At 27.9% G+C, this 15,000-nt stretch overlaps 1 protein-coding gene and 1 long non-coding RNA gene across 2 annotated transcripts in view; both read left to right on the top strand.

The window, feature by feature from the left end:
- Positions 1-4,159: 4,159 nt before the first annotated feature.
- LOC112638755 lies at positions 4,160-4,660 on the top strand. Its single transcript, XR_003123155.1, has 3 exons — positions 4,160-4,245; positions 4,321-4,426; positions 4,512-4,660. It is a non-coding gene; the product is annotated as an uncharacterized LOC112638755 (long non-coding RNA).
- Positions 4,661-6,174: 1,514 nt separating this feature from the next.
- LOC112638754 (aminopeptidase N-like) overlaps positions 6,175-15,000 on the top strand; it is a 14,634-nt gene continuing 5,808 nt past the window's right edge. Inside the window, exons 1-6 of the mRNA XM_025410965.1 lie at positions 6,175-6,324; positions 7,429-7,875; positions 10,786-10,966; positions 12,921-13,059; positions 14,118-14,199; positions 14,681-14,934. Coding sequence (XP_025266750.1) covers positions 6,185-6,324; positions 7,429-7,875; positions 10,786-10,966; positions 12,921-13,059; positions 14,118-14,199; positions 14,681-14,934 — 1,243 coding nt within the window. The 5' untranslated portion in view covers positions 6,175-6,184. The remainder of the gene's footprint in view (positions 6,325-7,428; positions 7,876-10,785; positions 10,967-12,920; positions 13,060-14,117; positions 14,200-14,680; positions 14,935-15,000) is intronic.

Here is a 15,000-nt window from a genome sequence, read left to right on the forward strand (position 1 = left end):
TTATACTTAAAAATTTCGAGACAAATCGAATGGGTACCCCTATATCAGTAAGATATTGGAGGATATTAAAAGAAAAGAAATTATTAATTTAAACGTAATAAGAATAAGAATCTAGAGAATTAATTCAGAATTAATTGATTAAAATTATTTGATTTATTTTATTTTGCACACTGTCCGAATTGAAATTTTTTAAAATCTTGCTGATATCGGATTCGATTTGTCTCGCGCGGACGAACAGTACCCCAAATTATATGTGTTCGCACATTTAACACAAACTCCAATGTATTTTATTATTTATAAATATTATTTATAAAATTTTATACAAACTCCAATGCATGTATTTTATTATTTATAAATATTATTTATAAAATTTTATAATTTATAATCCTTCGTAATCATATTTCAATAAAAAAGATCGTTATATTCATTTAATTTTCAATAAAGAAATATATTTCTTAATAATGGAAGAACATGTTTTTTGATGTGCATATCAATTTCGTGTATTGAAGATGACGAGAAATAATGACGAGAAATAATTGTCGTTAAATTATTACTGAAATAATTGCTATCGAGAATAGTCCGGAAGATCCAGGATTCGTTCGCTCCTACAGTGAAGTTCCCGACGTTCAATCGATCACTTAACTTTTCTTCGCAGATTGATCTTACGAAATCTAATGTAAAATCAAGATGTTAATCGTTCTCCATTTTTAAGATCGCTCCTGTTTTTATCGGATTACCGGTATATCACTTGCGAATTTGCAATTGAATATTTTGAATATTATCGATTTATTTATTCATTGCGTTTTATCCCGAATTTTAAATCGCGATTTATCTTATAATTTAATTGTTGACTTATACATGAAAGCTTTGTTTATCTTTCCACATCTTTGAATATTGTTTTTTTATAGTTCGTGCAAAACTATAAAATGCTGGTAGTGCAAATATTTTCTTCTATAATATGACAGACGATCGATAACTTTATTAATGACTGTTTTAAACGTAATTCTTTACTTCTTCTTTATTTAAATTAAACTTATTAAACTCTACAATTACATCCATTATTAGAGGGACTTTGAAAATCATTCGTCCCGTTACCTTCTATTAAACGTAGCCACAACGTGATTTTTAATTATAATATTTTAAAGCTTATAGAGCTCATTTCATCTTATTCAGCTAATCATGCGCGAATTAGGAAATGTGTTTTATTTTCAATCGTGAAATTCGTATAAAGTCGCGTATATTAATCGCAAATAAATCGGACAGTGAAATTTATGTTCATAAACAATACGGACCACAAATATTTGCCAAAATATCTTCGTTTGTCATCATTTGTGTAATAATTATATCGCACGCGTGTCTATTGATGATTTCGATTATTATATTATAAAAATTATGCTTATCTCGCAATCGATTATTGTAGATTTATTTATTCGTCGCGTGTTCTCGCAAATTTTAAATCGCGATTTACTTAGTAATTTAATTGTTGATTTCTAAGTTTATTCTATTTATTCATTTTGAATATTTCCTTTGATAATCTATACAAAATGCGCCAGTAATGCAAATACTTTCTTTTACAATCGAAGAAACGATCAATAATTTTAATCATGACTCTTTTGATCACGATTATTTACGTTATATAAAACTTATTAAACTTATTAAATTCTATTCTATGTAAAAATTTTTAGTAAATTTTATTTTATACATATATTTTAGACAATTTCGTGTGATAAATTATTCCATGTAATAAGTTATTTTGTATTAAATTTTGAATTATATTATTTAGAAATCCAAGAAACGCAAATATAATAGAATAGTGTATCCGATGGAATCAGGCATAATTGATACATATGCAAAGGAAACAAAACTCATCGATATGTTAAAATTTATCTCGTGCCTATCTCCGCGCTAGCAGAAACCTTCGGCTCTAAGAGAAATTATTTCCGATCCTTATCTTCCGCGATATCGGCGACACCTAATGAATGTCAATGAAAAAAAAGATTGTCCATACGGCAGAAATCAATTAGGAGAATATAGAATGTTACGTACTTGAATAATTAATGGCACAATTAATACATATTTTTTTTTCTTTGTTATGGTATTTGTAAACCTCAACTTTCTCCTTTCGCAGCGAAAGGAAAAATAATTTATCCGTCCGCTAAAGATAACGATGAAATAAAGATGCTCCAAACGCGAGTAAAAAATGTAAAAATAGAGAACGGAGGAAAGCATTTTTCTATAAGAACACTCTCCATATTATTAAATTCGAGAAATAAGCTCTGAAGAATTTGATGATCTTATATAAAACACATTTAATTCCTTCCAAGAGATCTTATATTGATGAATAAAAGATATTTTCTAAGCAAAATTAAATATTACAGTAATTTCTTCCTGTTTTCGAATTATCTCTGTTCGAATATTGGAGTCAAGAGCACAAATGTGGAGCATATTAGAAGTGTAATTAGATATAATAAGTGTCATTATTTAAGCAGGAGCAATTGTGCTTAAAATTTTTGATATTTTATTTTTGATATTTTATTTATTTGATATTTTATATTTGATATTTTATTTTTGATATTTGATATTTTATAAATCAGCTAAAAAGCGTTTCTTCGCCTACTATAAAGAACTGTACCCTGTAAGCGTAAACGCGTCGCATGTTTGCTCGCGCAAATGTATGTGCGATTTATAAGCTGCGAAGACATGAAAGTAAGAATCCAGTATTACTCTATTCATGTTTCACTAAACTTGATCCAGTCATCAGGCCATCTTTGGCCCATGATTTGACACTTATAACTTCACATACGCATTTGCATCATTTCACCTCCTCCTTTATCGAAGTACACTTACGCAGCGGACATAAGCTGTCATAAGAGTTACCTGCAATCAACACAAATAACGTCATATATTTCTTAACTAAGTCAAGTTCGTTCCGGAGATAATATAATAGACGGAAATCTTATTTCATTACGGTCACAATCGTGCTAAAAATGTAACGTTTCCATTTAACATTTAAATTTACTTGGAGTTAATGATATTTACTGCTTCTAATTAGAATTTTTTGCTGGTATAATTTTATTAATAATTGTGATAAATATTCATATTTACTTCCCCACTACTGATTTTGATCTTGATATGTGTTGTCAACATCATGTCCCTAAGTAATATGCAAAATAAAATGCGTTTTAACGTCTTAGGATTTTAATTATACTGGGTAGGACTTAAATTATCCTGCAACGATACCCGATGCGTTTGTATTATAAGAATACTTTATAATACAAGCATAATTACAGATTTTCTTATCGTTCTGCAAATCTGAGATATTTAAATTGTATTATTAATTATAAAAATGAGAGAAAGTTATTTTTTAATACGTAGATTAATATATTTTGTTAATATTACAAAAATAAGCTGAATTCTGAATTATTAATATAGTAACACAATAACTATAAAGTTACATCTTAATATTTATTTATTTTAACATCTCTTAAGTTTTTTATTATGTTAATAATGTATATCAACATAGATATATTAGTACTGCATTACTTATTACTTGCTAATACACATAAATTAATATATGTATATTAATGTGTAATATATATATATATATATATATATATATATACATATATATATATATATATGATTTAATAAAGGATATTACAGATATAGATTATAATTTTAATATAATGTAAAATAATTACGAATGTTGTACATAATAAAATATTATATGTTTAAAATAAAAGATAAACAAAATTAAAGGCTCTTGAAATTAACAAATTAAAATAAAATATAATAATAGACCATAAAAAGCCAACGCAGTTGTAAGGCGTGTTTTTGAAGAAAAAAATAATCCATGAAAATGATCACATTAAACGATCTTTCTTCTTTATTGACATCAAATATTTCGGACTCAGTTCGAGCCTTCTTCAGTGATGAGTTTCTGACAAGACAAAAAAGGAAAGAGACTAATATCGGAGATAATCTATATTAAGCGTCAAAGAAATGCGTTGAATCTCCATAGTGACACGTTAAAATTGAATACTTCGTGTTTATCGATTATTGAAAACATGTCTAAAATGTAATAGTTTGTTGTTTGTTAGGACTGTTCTTGTCCTCAGTGTATACGGATTGTTTTTGTCGACACTATGACGTCATTTTATCGTTAGCATTCGAATCTTTTTGCTTAGTCGGCTATGTGCGTGCTGAGTATTCGTGTCCGTTTCTGTTTCGTCTTCTCGAGTCCGAGTGAGTTGCCTTTGTCTAATTTTAATTTTTTATTGCAAGGCTTTGTTTCTAGATTGTATACATTTATTTTGTTAGTGCATCACTCTTTGCGCCTTGCACCGCTTAAAGGGCTACTTGCATTTGGTTTCCTTCGGGTCGACTTGCCTTGATGAGTTCACGTTCGCTCTTTAAGACTATGCACGTATGATAACTACATTTTTTCTCTCTTATCTAATAATGACTGCGTTTTTAATGTTATCTTATTTGGTTCTTTTTTGTCTTGTCAGAATCACTGAAGAAGGCTCGAACTGAGTCCGAAACGTTTGATGTCAATAAAGAAGAAAGATCGTTTAATGTGATCGTTTTCATGGATTATTTTTTTCTTCAAAAACACGCCTTACAACTGCGTTGGCTTTTTATGGCCTATTATTATATTTTATTTCAATTATATGTTTAATTAATAAAATACTGTATATATAATTATAATTTAAATTTATTTGTATATAAATATTAACAAATTAATAAATAGTTATATTAACATATGTTATTCATATTTTAAATCCTATCAAAAGTATTTTTTACGAATGTGTTTTATTAATATACTAATAATATTTTTAATTTAATAATAAATGATATGGCATAATTCTTGAAGCACGCTATCTCTATAATATTTTTATTCCACATTATAAAAAACCTTTCTTAATTTTAATTTAAAAATCTACTTCATGAGAAAAACACGATTATTGATTTGATTATCGATTAAAAATTTTCCGTCGTTTTAGTCATATATCCACCATATAAATTTGAAAGAGTGAACAAAAACATAAAAAATTTATTATATTCTCTTATATACAATACTGTAATATTATATTCTAGTGTTAATAAGTTACGTTTTTTTATTAATTTGCTTAAAGATAATTTACCTAGATAAAGATAATTACCAGATACAAACTTGTAATAATATAGTTAATAAAATTTTATTTGAATGTATATTACTAATTATAAAAATTATCAAATTTTTGGTAGGAATATACTACTTTTAAACAGTATAAAAGAATTCAAATATATATATTTACAGATATTTTTGCATTCTACATAACGACCTCTTTTGCTTTAGACCTACGCGAAATAAACTGTTCTGCCATCTTACAGCGCTCGATCGCTAGCACGAATTTGGAGTGGGAAGAACGGCACCGTGCTTTGCTATTACATACCATTTCTCGATCGAAACGTCTGTTAACGACCTCAGAAGTTGTGTGTTTACATATGGCATATACATTTATTGTAATATCGCCAAGTGTTATTAGTCTTTGGAAGTTTCTCGAAATAAAAAGAAATCACAAATGCGCATATATATTTTTCATGTTTCAATGATAGTGGATAAAACATTAATTTATTGCAGCTAATTATTGTAACGAAACATACAGTTGCTTAGAATTTGTAGTATATCTCATTATACAGAGTAAGTTATTCAAAATTAAGTTTATTTTTATTTTTATATTTTTATATTTGTCTTAATTCCATCTTTTCTATTAAATCATGGTAGAGACAGTGCTGTGTTTATTTGTCCGATTGTACTTTCTAACAAAAATATATTTTTACAGATATCTAACAATAAGATAAAAGTAGTATCATGTTTCTTAAACTATTGTTAAGCAGCAGTTTAACTATCATCGTCGCGGCGCCATTTTTTACCGACGATCAGATAATTAAAATATCTCAAGAAGAGCTAAACAGGCACTCTTATTATATATTTCCGCAACATTATGATATCATCGTTACACATATCGAAGAAAATATTCTTGTCTGCAACTGCATTATACGTACAGAGATTAAACATCCAACATCAAGCATATTATTGTATTATTGTTTACATGTAAAAAATATTAATCTAACTATGTTTTATTCTTCATATTTTATGAATAATACTCAAGAAGAGATCATTTATGCAGTAAAATCTATGTATGATGTTGAGAAAAACATTGTCAAATATATATTCCCTAATGATCTATTGCCAGGGTATTACAACATAAAATTAGTTTATAATATAACTGAAGATACAGGCCTAAAAACCTTTTATAAAAGAGATGAGCGACAATGGTAAGTAACTGTTAAAATGTTAAATATATAGTAATTTCACGATGTTTATGATCAAGTCCTGGTAAATCACTTTATTTCTATTTAAAAAGTATTTTCTAAGAAAAACACATTTATATATAGACATGTACGTATTTGAAATGTTTCCATTCTTAATTATATGTTTCTCAAATCATCTTTTGGTAAAAAATTTTGCAATTTAATATGATCATTATTATTAAAATAAATGTAAGCTGCAAATAAAAATTAATTTATTTAATGTAGGCAGCAATAATACACGTCTTATACAGCATTTTATTGTCAACACTCGAACGAAATCAAATATTCCGGTAGAGATTTGAATTGTTTTCAAAATATAAGTAGATTTTGAAGGATTTATATTTTTATAAAACTTGCTTATATGAAATTTGAGATTTTGAACAAACACTTAAGTTTTACACTGTTTATTTTGACAATATCAATTTTAGGAAATTCATTTCTAATATTTAAAAAAGTCTACAATTTAGAAGGAAAACATTTCAAAACACATGTTTATATAAATTTTTTATCCTTATAGTTCATAAAAGTCATCAAAATTTGATTAGATCATAAACACTTACATATAATACAACTTTTATAAACACTCTGCATATAATACATACAATTATATATATAAACTACACTTATGCTGTTTCGTGTATTTAAACGTGTATTTATACACACCCATATTATTTAAAAATAATACTATTTTTAATAATAACTAAGACATATATGCATATGTGTTTTATTTAATAAACTAACACTAAAATAAGCAGTTCCTTTCACTTGTATAAAATTATGTACAAAATCATTGATAACATATCAATTAAAATCAATTTAATAAAGTTATTATTCCAATACTATTTTATATTGAAATTTATTTTAATTTTATTAAACGCATTAAAATTTTGATACTAAAATATTAATTATTAAATATTTATTTTGTATCTGTATATTCTAAAATAGACATTTAACGAATCCGCACGACTAAAATATATGCAACTTTTATACAATTTCATTGAAACCACTTTTGCATCAGGTTTTGCGATGTCTTTTATTATTGTTAATTCATATTTCTGAATGTGATAGGTTTGCAACGTATGTTGATCGTATTGGGATCCAACACATGATTCCGTCTTTGCCCGAATCTTTAAGCAGAATGCCCTATTATAAGCCCATCTACAATATTATTATCGAACATCAAAACAATACAGTTTTATTAAATCCACTGATACAAACAAAGGAAAGGAATGATAAAAACATGACGAAGACATATTTTCATACGTTTGTAAAGCCTATTTATTTACTATTTCTCAACCGAATTAATTTATCTTTTATGCATGGTACAAATAAAAGTGTCAGAGTTAATATGTGGTGTAGAATGCACTGCGAATTTGCACACCAATTTGCTGAAAATATAACAACGTACTTATTCGATAAATGGAAACGTTTGAATAAAACTTTGGAAATAAATCATATTGCACTTCCGGATTTTCAAAACGAAAGCATTATAAATTTGGGACTTATTCTTTACAGGTAACTATATAATTAGAAAAAATTAATATATTTTAATAATGAAAAAGAGAACAACACAAATTCTTGATAACTAAAATTATTTACATATCTTTTCTCTATTTTAAAAATATTATTTGAATATATTTTAAAAAATAAGTTATATTGTATGAAGCACAATGAGAGGAGAAACATATCTAATCGTTTATTATTAGTCCAGTTTATTATTGCCCAGAAAGTTATTGCGATTTTTGTTGTTTAAGATTTGGCGCTATTTCACGTTGTCTTTCTTTTGTATTTATATTATATCAATGTAAAAACCCAAACTTCGCTCTACATTTTAATGAAAATAACTGTGTTTTGATATTGGTTTCCCTTTTATTTAAACTATGAAATTAAGACTGATAAAATAGCAAATTCCAGCGATTTTTTTATATGAATTCAAAATGAGGCGTAAGTAAAGCAACTGAAGGCTTTCAATATTAACGATGCATTTGGTCCAGGAACCCCTAATGAACGTATAATGCAATGATGATTTACGTAAATTTCAGTGCAGAGCCTTGAAGTTGAAAAATTCTGGACGACTGCGATTATTGACGACGACCACTTGAAAGTGTTAGTTGAAATAGAGTCACGCACATCGATTCAAGAACTAGCGGAAAAACTTGGAGTAAGCAAGTCATCTGTTTCTGATTACCTGGAACAAATTGGAAAAACAAAAAAGCTCGACAAATGAATGCCGCATCAATTGAGCGAAAATCAAAAGAATCGTCACTTTAAAGTAGTTCTGCACTGATTTTGCGCAAACAGAATAATCCGTCTCTTGATCGCATTGTAACGTGCGATGAAAAATGGTTCTTGTATGATAATCGTCGACGTTTTGCACAATGGTTAGACCATGATGGTGCGCCAAAACGCTTTCCGAAACTAAAATTGTATTAAAAGAAGATTATGGTGATTATTTGGTAGTCGTCAGCCGAGATAATTTACTACAGCTTTTTAAATTCGGGCGGAATTATTACGGGAGAGAGATACTGTCAAGAAATTGACAAAATGCATCAGGAATTAACAAGTTTGCGTTCGGTGTTGGTCAACAGAAAAGTTCCAATTGTTCTACATGACAATGCTCGACTACGCCGCACAACCGACGCTGCATTAATCAATTGAGCTATGAAGCTCCATGAAACTCTGTCTCACCCATCATATTCTCACCAACTGACTGATCACTTCTTTAAACATTTCGACAATTTCTTGCAGGGGAAAATCTTTAACAATAAAGCTACTGTCAGAAACGCCTTCGAAGAGTTTATCGCTTCTAGAAATCTAAATTTTATGCTACAGGAATAAATAAATATTGTTTTTCGTTGGCAAAAATATTTAAACTTCAATGGTCCTCGTTTGATTCGATAAAGTTCACTTGCTAAAATATGCGTATTTGAATTTGAAGTTTACAAACCACAATAACTTTCTGGACAACCTATATCTTCAAACTGTAAATCAACTTATATGAAGAATAACATTAAAATATTCATATTTTATAATCTTAAAATTGAAAATTACAAATTAAAATATAAAGTTGTAAATTAAATAATTATAACAACATGATAATTTTAATAACGAGCAATAAGAGCCCACAACCGCGGATGGCAATGCGTGAATTATTTCGAACATTAATTGTTCACGAAAATTTTTAAGGCATATGCACATATGCCAAGTTATAGATTCTCTTGGTTTGAGACTTCTATAACACCCCCTTTTACCCCCCTGGAGAGATGTAGACAGGAAAAATATCGGGGCGAAGTCGCTGAATCGGGAATCGAACCCGAGTCTTTCGCTTGCCGGGCGACTGCTCTTACCACTGAGCTATTCAGCCCCACACCGACATTTCTCCTGTACGTTTTTATTAATCGGTGGAAATAATGAGAACACGATAATTAGCTCCACGTGTAGTTCTAAATGAATTGGTAAATTATTCGGCTCTATATATTTAAACAACATGATAATTTTAATAACGAGCAATAAGAGCCCACAACCGCGGATGGCAATGCGTGAATTATTTCGAACATTAATTGTTCACGAAAATTTTTAAGGCATATGCACATATGCCAAGTTATAGATTCTCTTGGTTTGAGACTTCTATAACACCCCCTTTTACCCCCCTGGAGAGATGTAGACAGGAAAATTATCGGGGCGAGTATTAAAATTATCATGTTGTTTAAATATATAGAGCCGAATAATTTACCAATTCATTTAGAACTACACGTGGAGCTAATTATCGTGTTCTCATTATTTCCACCGATTAATAAAAACGTACAGGAGAAATGTCGGTGTGGGGCTGAATAGCTCAGTGGTAAGAGCAGTCGCCCGGCAAGCGAAAGACTCGGGTTCGATTCCCGATTCAGCGACTTCGCCCCGATATTTTTCCTGTCTACATCTCTCCAGGGGGGTAAAAGGGGGTGTTATAGAAGTCTCAAACCAAGAGAATCTATAACTTGGCATATGTGCATATGCCTTAAAAATTTTCGTGAACAATTAATGTTCGAAATAATTCACGCATTGCCATCCGCGGTTGTGGGCTCTTATTGCTCGTTATTAAAATTATCATGTTGTTTAAATATATAGAGCCGAATAATTTACCAATTCATTTAAATAATTATATTAAGGTATAAAAATAGGTATATTATATTAAGGTTTTCACTCTTATCGATCAAAATTTAAAAAAGTTATATATATATATATATATAGTGCGATACTCGCTTCCAATATATTGCATTACTTTGTAATGAGCATTTAGAAATAAAACATGAATAATAATATATAATTAATATGTTAATTAATAGAATCATTTAATTATAAATTTGGAAATACAATATTTTTTATGTGGTATTATACAACTGAAATAATCATTATATAAAACATTTTTGTAATTTTCAGAGAAGCAGATATTATCTACAATGACAATGTAGATTCTGTTGCGACTAAAATCAAAATTGCCCGCTTTATGGCTCATAAAATAATACAGGAATGTTCTTATTATGAAAATCCACTTTGGCCGTTATCCTCTTTGTTAAATGAGGCTATTGTCTCATTTCTTGGATTATATGTCACCAATCAGGTTATTTTAAGCATTCTTTAGCGCAAATTTTACTCACTAGCAAATGTGTGTGTGTGTGTGTGTGTGCGTGTGTGTGTGCGTGTGCGTGTGCGTGTGCGTGTGCGTGTGCGTGTGCGTGTGCGTGTGCGTGTGCGTGTGCGTGTGCGTGTGCGTGTGCGTGTGCGTGTGCGTGTGCGTGTGCGTGTGCGTGCGTGCGTGCGTGTGTGTGTGTGTGTGTGTGTGTGTGTGTGTGTGTGTGTGTGTGTGTGTGTGTACATACGTGTGTATATATATATATATATATATATATATATATATATATATATATAGGTATATATATACACAAGGTGTCCTAGATCACCCGTACACTCCTTTTCCTTCAAAAACTAAGCATTTTAGAGAAAAACGTTTTGGTCAAAAATTGTATGGTTTTGAGGGCAATATAAGATGTTGTCATTGGTTTGACCTTGGATGGCATCGTTAAGGTCAGGTCAAGAACATCTTTAATTTCTTAAATGGAGCCACCTATTTTTTATTGCATATTCTTATAGCTTATGTTGACAGCTTTTCAAAACACTATAATAAAGTATTTTTTCAAGTACTTTTCGAGTTATAAAGAAAACACATAGTTATTTCTAAGAAAAAATATGTAATTTGCAATTAACAATTCCATATTTTTTCTTAAAAACAACTGTATGTTTTCTTTACACCAATTGATTCCTTTTATTATTTTGTACATAAAAGTATTAAGGTAAGATAATCGAAACATGAATATTTTTCAAGATATTTTATGTAAAATTAAGAAATAATTTCAAGCCTTATAACTCGAAAAGTACTTGATGAAAAAATACTTTTTTATAGTGTTTTGGAAAGCTCTCGACATAAGCTATAAGAATATGTAATAAAAAATAGATAGTTCCATTTAAGAAATTTAAGGTGTCCTTGACCTGATCTTAACGATGCCAGGATCAAACCAATGACACCATCTTATGTTATTCTCAAAACCATACAATTTTTGTCGAAAACGTTTTTCTCTAAAATGCTTAGTTTTTGAGAGAAAAGGGTGTACTGGTGGTCTAGGACATCCTGTATATTGTTTGGAAGTGAGCAAGGTTTGCGTTAAACATATATATATATATATATATATATATATATATATATATTACTATATATATATATATTACTGCCCTGAATAACATCCAAAAAATTTGTGGCGTCGCTCGTTGTTTATTAAAAAATTATAAACAAAAGAAGTTTTATAAGATTCACCGAATTTGGACACTATGTACAATAATAGACCTTTTATATTGAAAGTTATAAAGAAATAAACATATTAAAAAATTTTTTAATAAACAACGAGCAACGCCTAAAATCTTTTGGATATTACTCAGTGCAGTGACAATATATGTCGAGTAATGGGGATGGCTGTGTAAAAATAAATATTTACCATTATAGCGTGTAATTTTTTTTATAAATCAGAATATTAAGCGAAAATTTTATATTTACAAAGTAAAGTGAATTTTTTAATAATGCTAATTTTCAAGTAAATGTTACAAACATAGATAATACAATTTAAAATATTTTTACATTTTTATGTTTCTGTTATTTTTTGTGTGTGTGTCAAAGTCACTATATTACATTTGTCCGACTTTAAATTATTATATATAAACAAAGAAAAATTATCATTCAGATTCCACATAATATATGTATACATATAGAAATTGTGTAATAAGATAATTTAGCTATATAATATATTTTAATAATTTTAAAAATATTAATTTTAAAATTATATATCGAGTAATCATTTTTGTTATTAATATATTATATTTTTAAATTATTTATTCTATATTTTAAGAGTATAAAAGTATAAGAGATTTTTTTACATATACGTAGAAAATAACAGCTCTAATGAATATTGCTTTGTGTGTTAAATATAATATTAATTAAGTAAATACATTTAAACTATTTTCTATAGACTCTCCCAAGTATCCGGATGATGGACTTGTTTGTGGTACAAATTCAACAAGAATCCCTTCATTTCGATACTGAATATAATACATCACTTTATAATACATCATTCAACATTTCTTTTGAACATTACAGTTACATTAAAGGTATGATAATATAAATAAAAATTGATTATGAGTAAATTTTTGAAAATAAATGCTTATAAAACAAGTAGAATAACTCATAAAAATTATAATTTTATATACATGGTGTCAGAAAAAGCAGTGATGGGGGGGGGGAAGAGCTTTCGCCGAGCGCCTGCACTCCCCTCTCCATTCATTGTTTCGCCGCGCACCGCTATTATGTTACAGTGAAACCGCCTTCACCGCCAAGCACTTTTAGTCACGCGCATTGGTCGATCTTCTTTAATTTATTTTTCGTTAATTATTGCGAATATCGCAAAATAGTATAATATCTTCCTTTTTAATTTGAGCCAATCTACATTCACACTTCTGCAAAAATGTTTCTAACTGTATAATCTCTGCATTATATACATGCACACTTATATACATACATAATAAAGCTGTAGTATATAAAATTATATATAAAATATATTATGTATACAAGATGTTTCTTTTTAAATGATACAGTCGATTATCTCGCGAACCAATGATTGTACTGAAAAATTTTTCGCACGAAAGTTGCGTAGCTTGAAGGGGTACACATGATGAAAATATAGACTTGACCTTGTTAAAGTCAGGTCAAGATCATTAATACTTTTTTACATGAAAATCTCTATTTTTTTATTACTTATTCTTATAGATTACTTCGAGAGCATTTCAAAACGCTATAATAAAGTATTTTTTCATTGAGTACTTTTCAAGTTATATCTTAATTTTACATAAACTATAAAATATCTAATAAAATATTTATTTTTCGATTGCCTTATCTTAATACTTGCAAATTAATGTGTTTAATATCAGTTTGCTTAAGAAAAGTATTAAAATTGTCAACTTTAACTTTAACTTATATCTTTTAAACCAATGTCGCCTCTCGTTTACTTTTATGCGCGGAATTACTCAGGATAATTTCCTTTATAACATATTCAAATGATGATAAAATCAGTGATGTATAACGTTTTATCATACTTTTACCATAATTATTAATTATTATTTACTATAATTATTATCTTATTCATATTCTGATGTAAATTATATAATTATAGTATCCAGTCTATTGCGTAGATTACAAGAAATGATTACTAAAGAGATATTTTGGCAGAGTATCCGTATATATGTGAAAGACAAGTAAATAATACACCATATTACTATAATTACTATTTTTATTTAAATTAAATTAATTTTATTTTTATTTAAACTTACATCATTTCTTTCATACTTTATTATCTTTATTATTACCATTTATAATTCTTTTTACCTTCAATGTCATTAAATATTCAAGATATATTTTCAACTTACATATACACTTATTTTTTAAAAGTAATCAAGTTTGGCTATTCCTTTTAAATTATAATTTAAACTGTAGCATCAAATTTATATAAAAACTTTAAATCATATGATTAATTATGTAATTAATTACATATTTAATTAAATTAAACACAAAATATAATTAACAATTTTATATTGTGATAATAATAATTATTATATAATAATAATTATTATATATATATATATATATATATATATATATATATGTGTATATATTTGCTTGTATATAATACCTTTCGTTAACTTATCAATAATTTTTGCATAAATTTTATAACTTTAGCAAGCCAGCTTTTAACTATTTTAGTGAAATTATGAAGAATCTTTCGTCTATTCAAATGTCTACAGGCAATTTATTTATTATAATGCACCTAATTAAGTCTATAACAAAACGAAAATGTTGTGATATAGCGAAATTAGAACGAAATTACAATCTGACTATCAGAGGGTTAGATGCAATAGTATACAGTGATGATTACATACCTATGTCGTATGTGAAGTTGGGTGACTCTATAATATATAATCTAGAACAAATTGGTAAGTTTGCAAAAAAATTTATTACATTTTATAATGTTTATCATACATACACAATATCTTTCTATT

This window comes from Camponotus floridanus, unplaced genomic scaffold (assembly GCF_003227725.1).
Source record: "Camponotus floridanus strain SB8 unplaced genomic scaffold, Cflo_v7.5 scaffold36, whole genome shotgun sequence".
Taxonomy (NCBI): Eukaryota; Metazoa; Arthropoda; class Insecta; order Hymenoptera; family Formicidae; genus Camponotus; species Camponotus floridanus.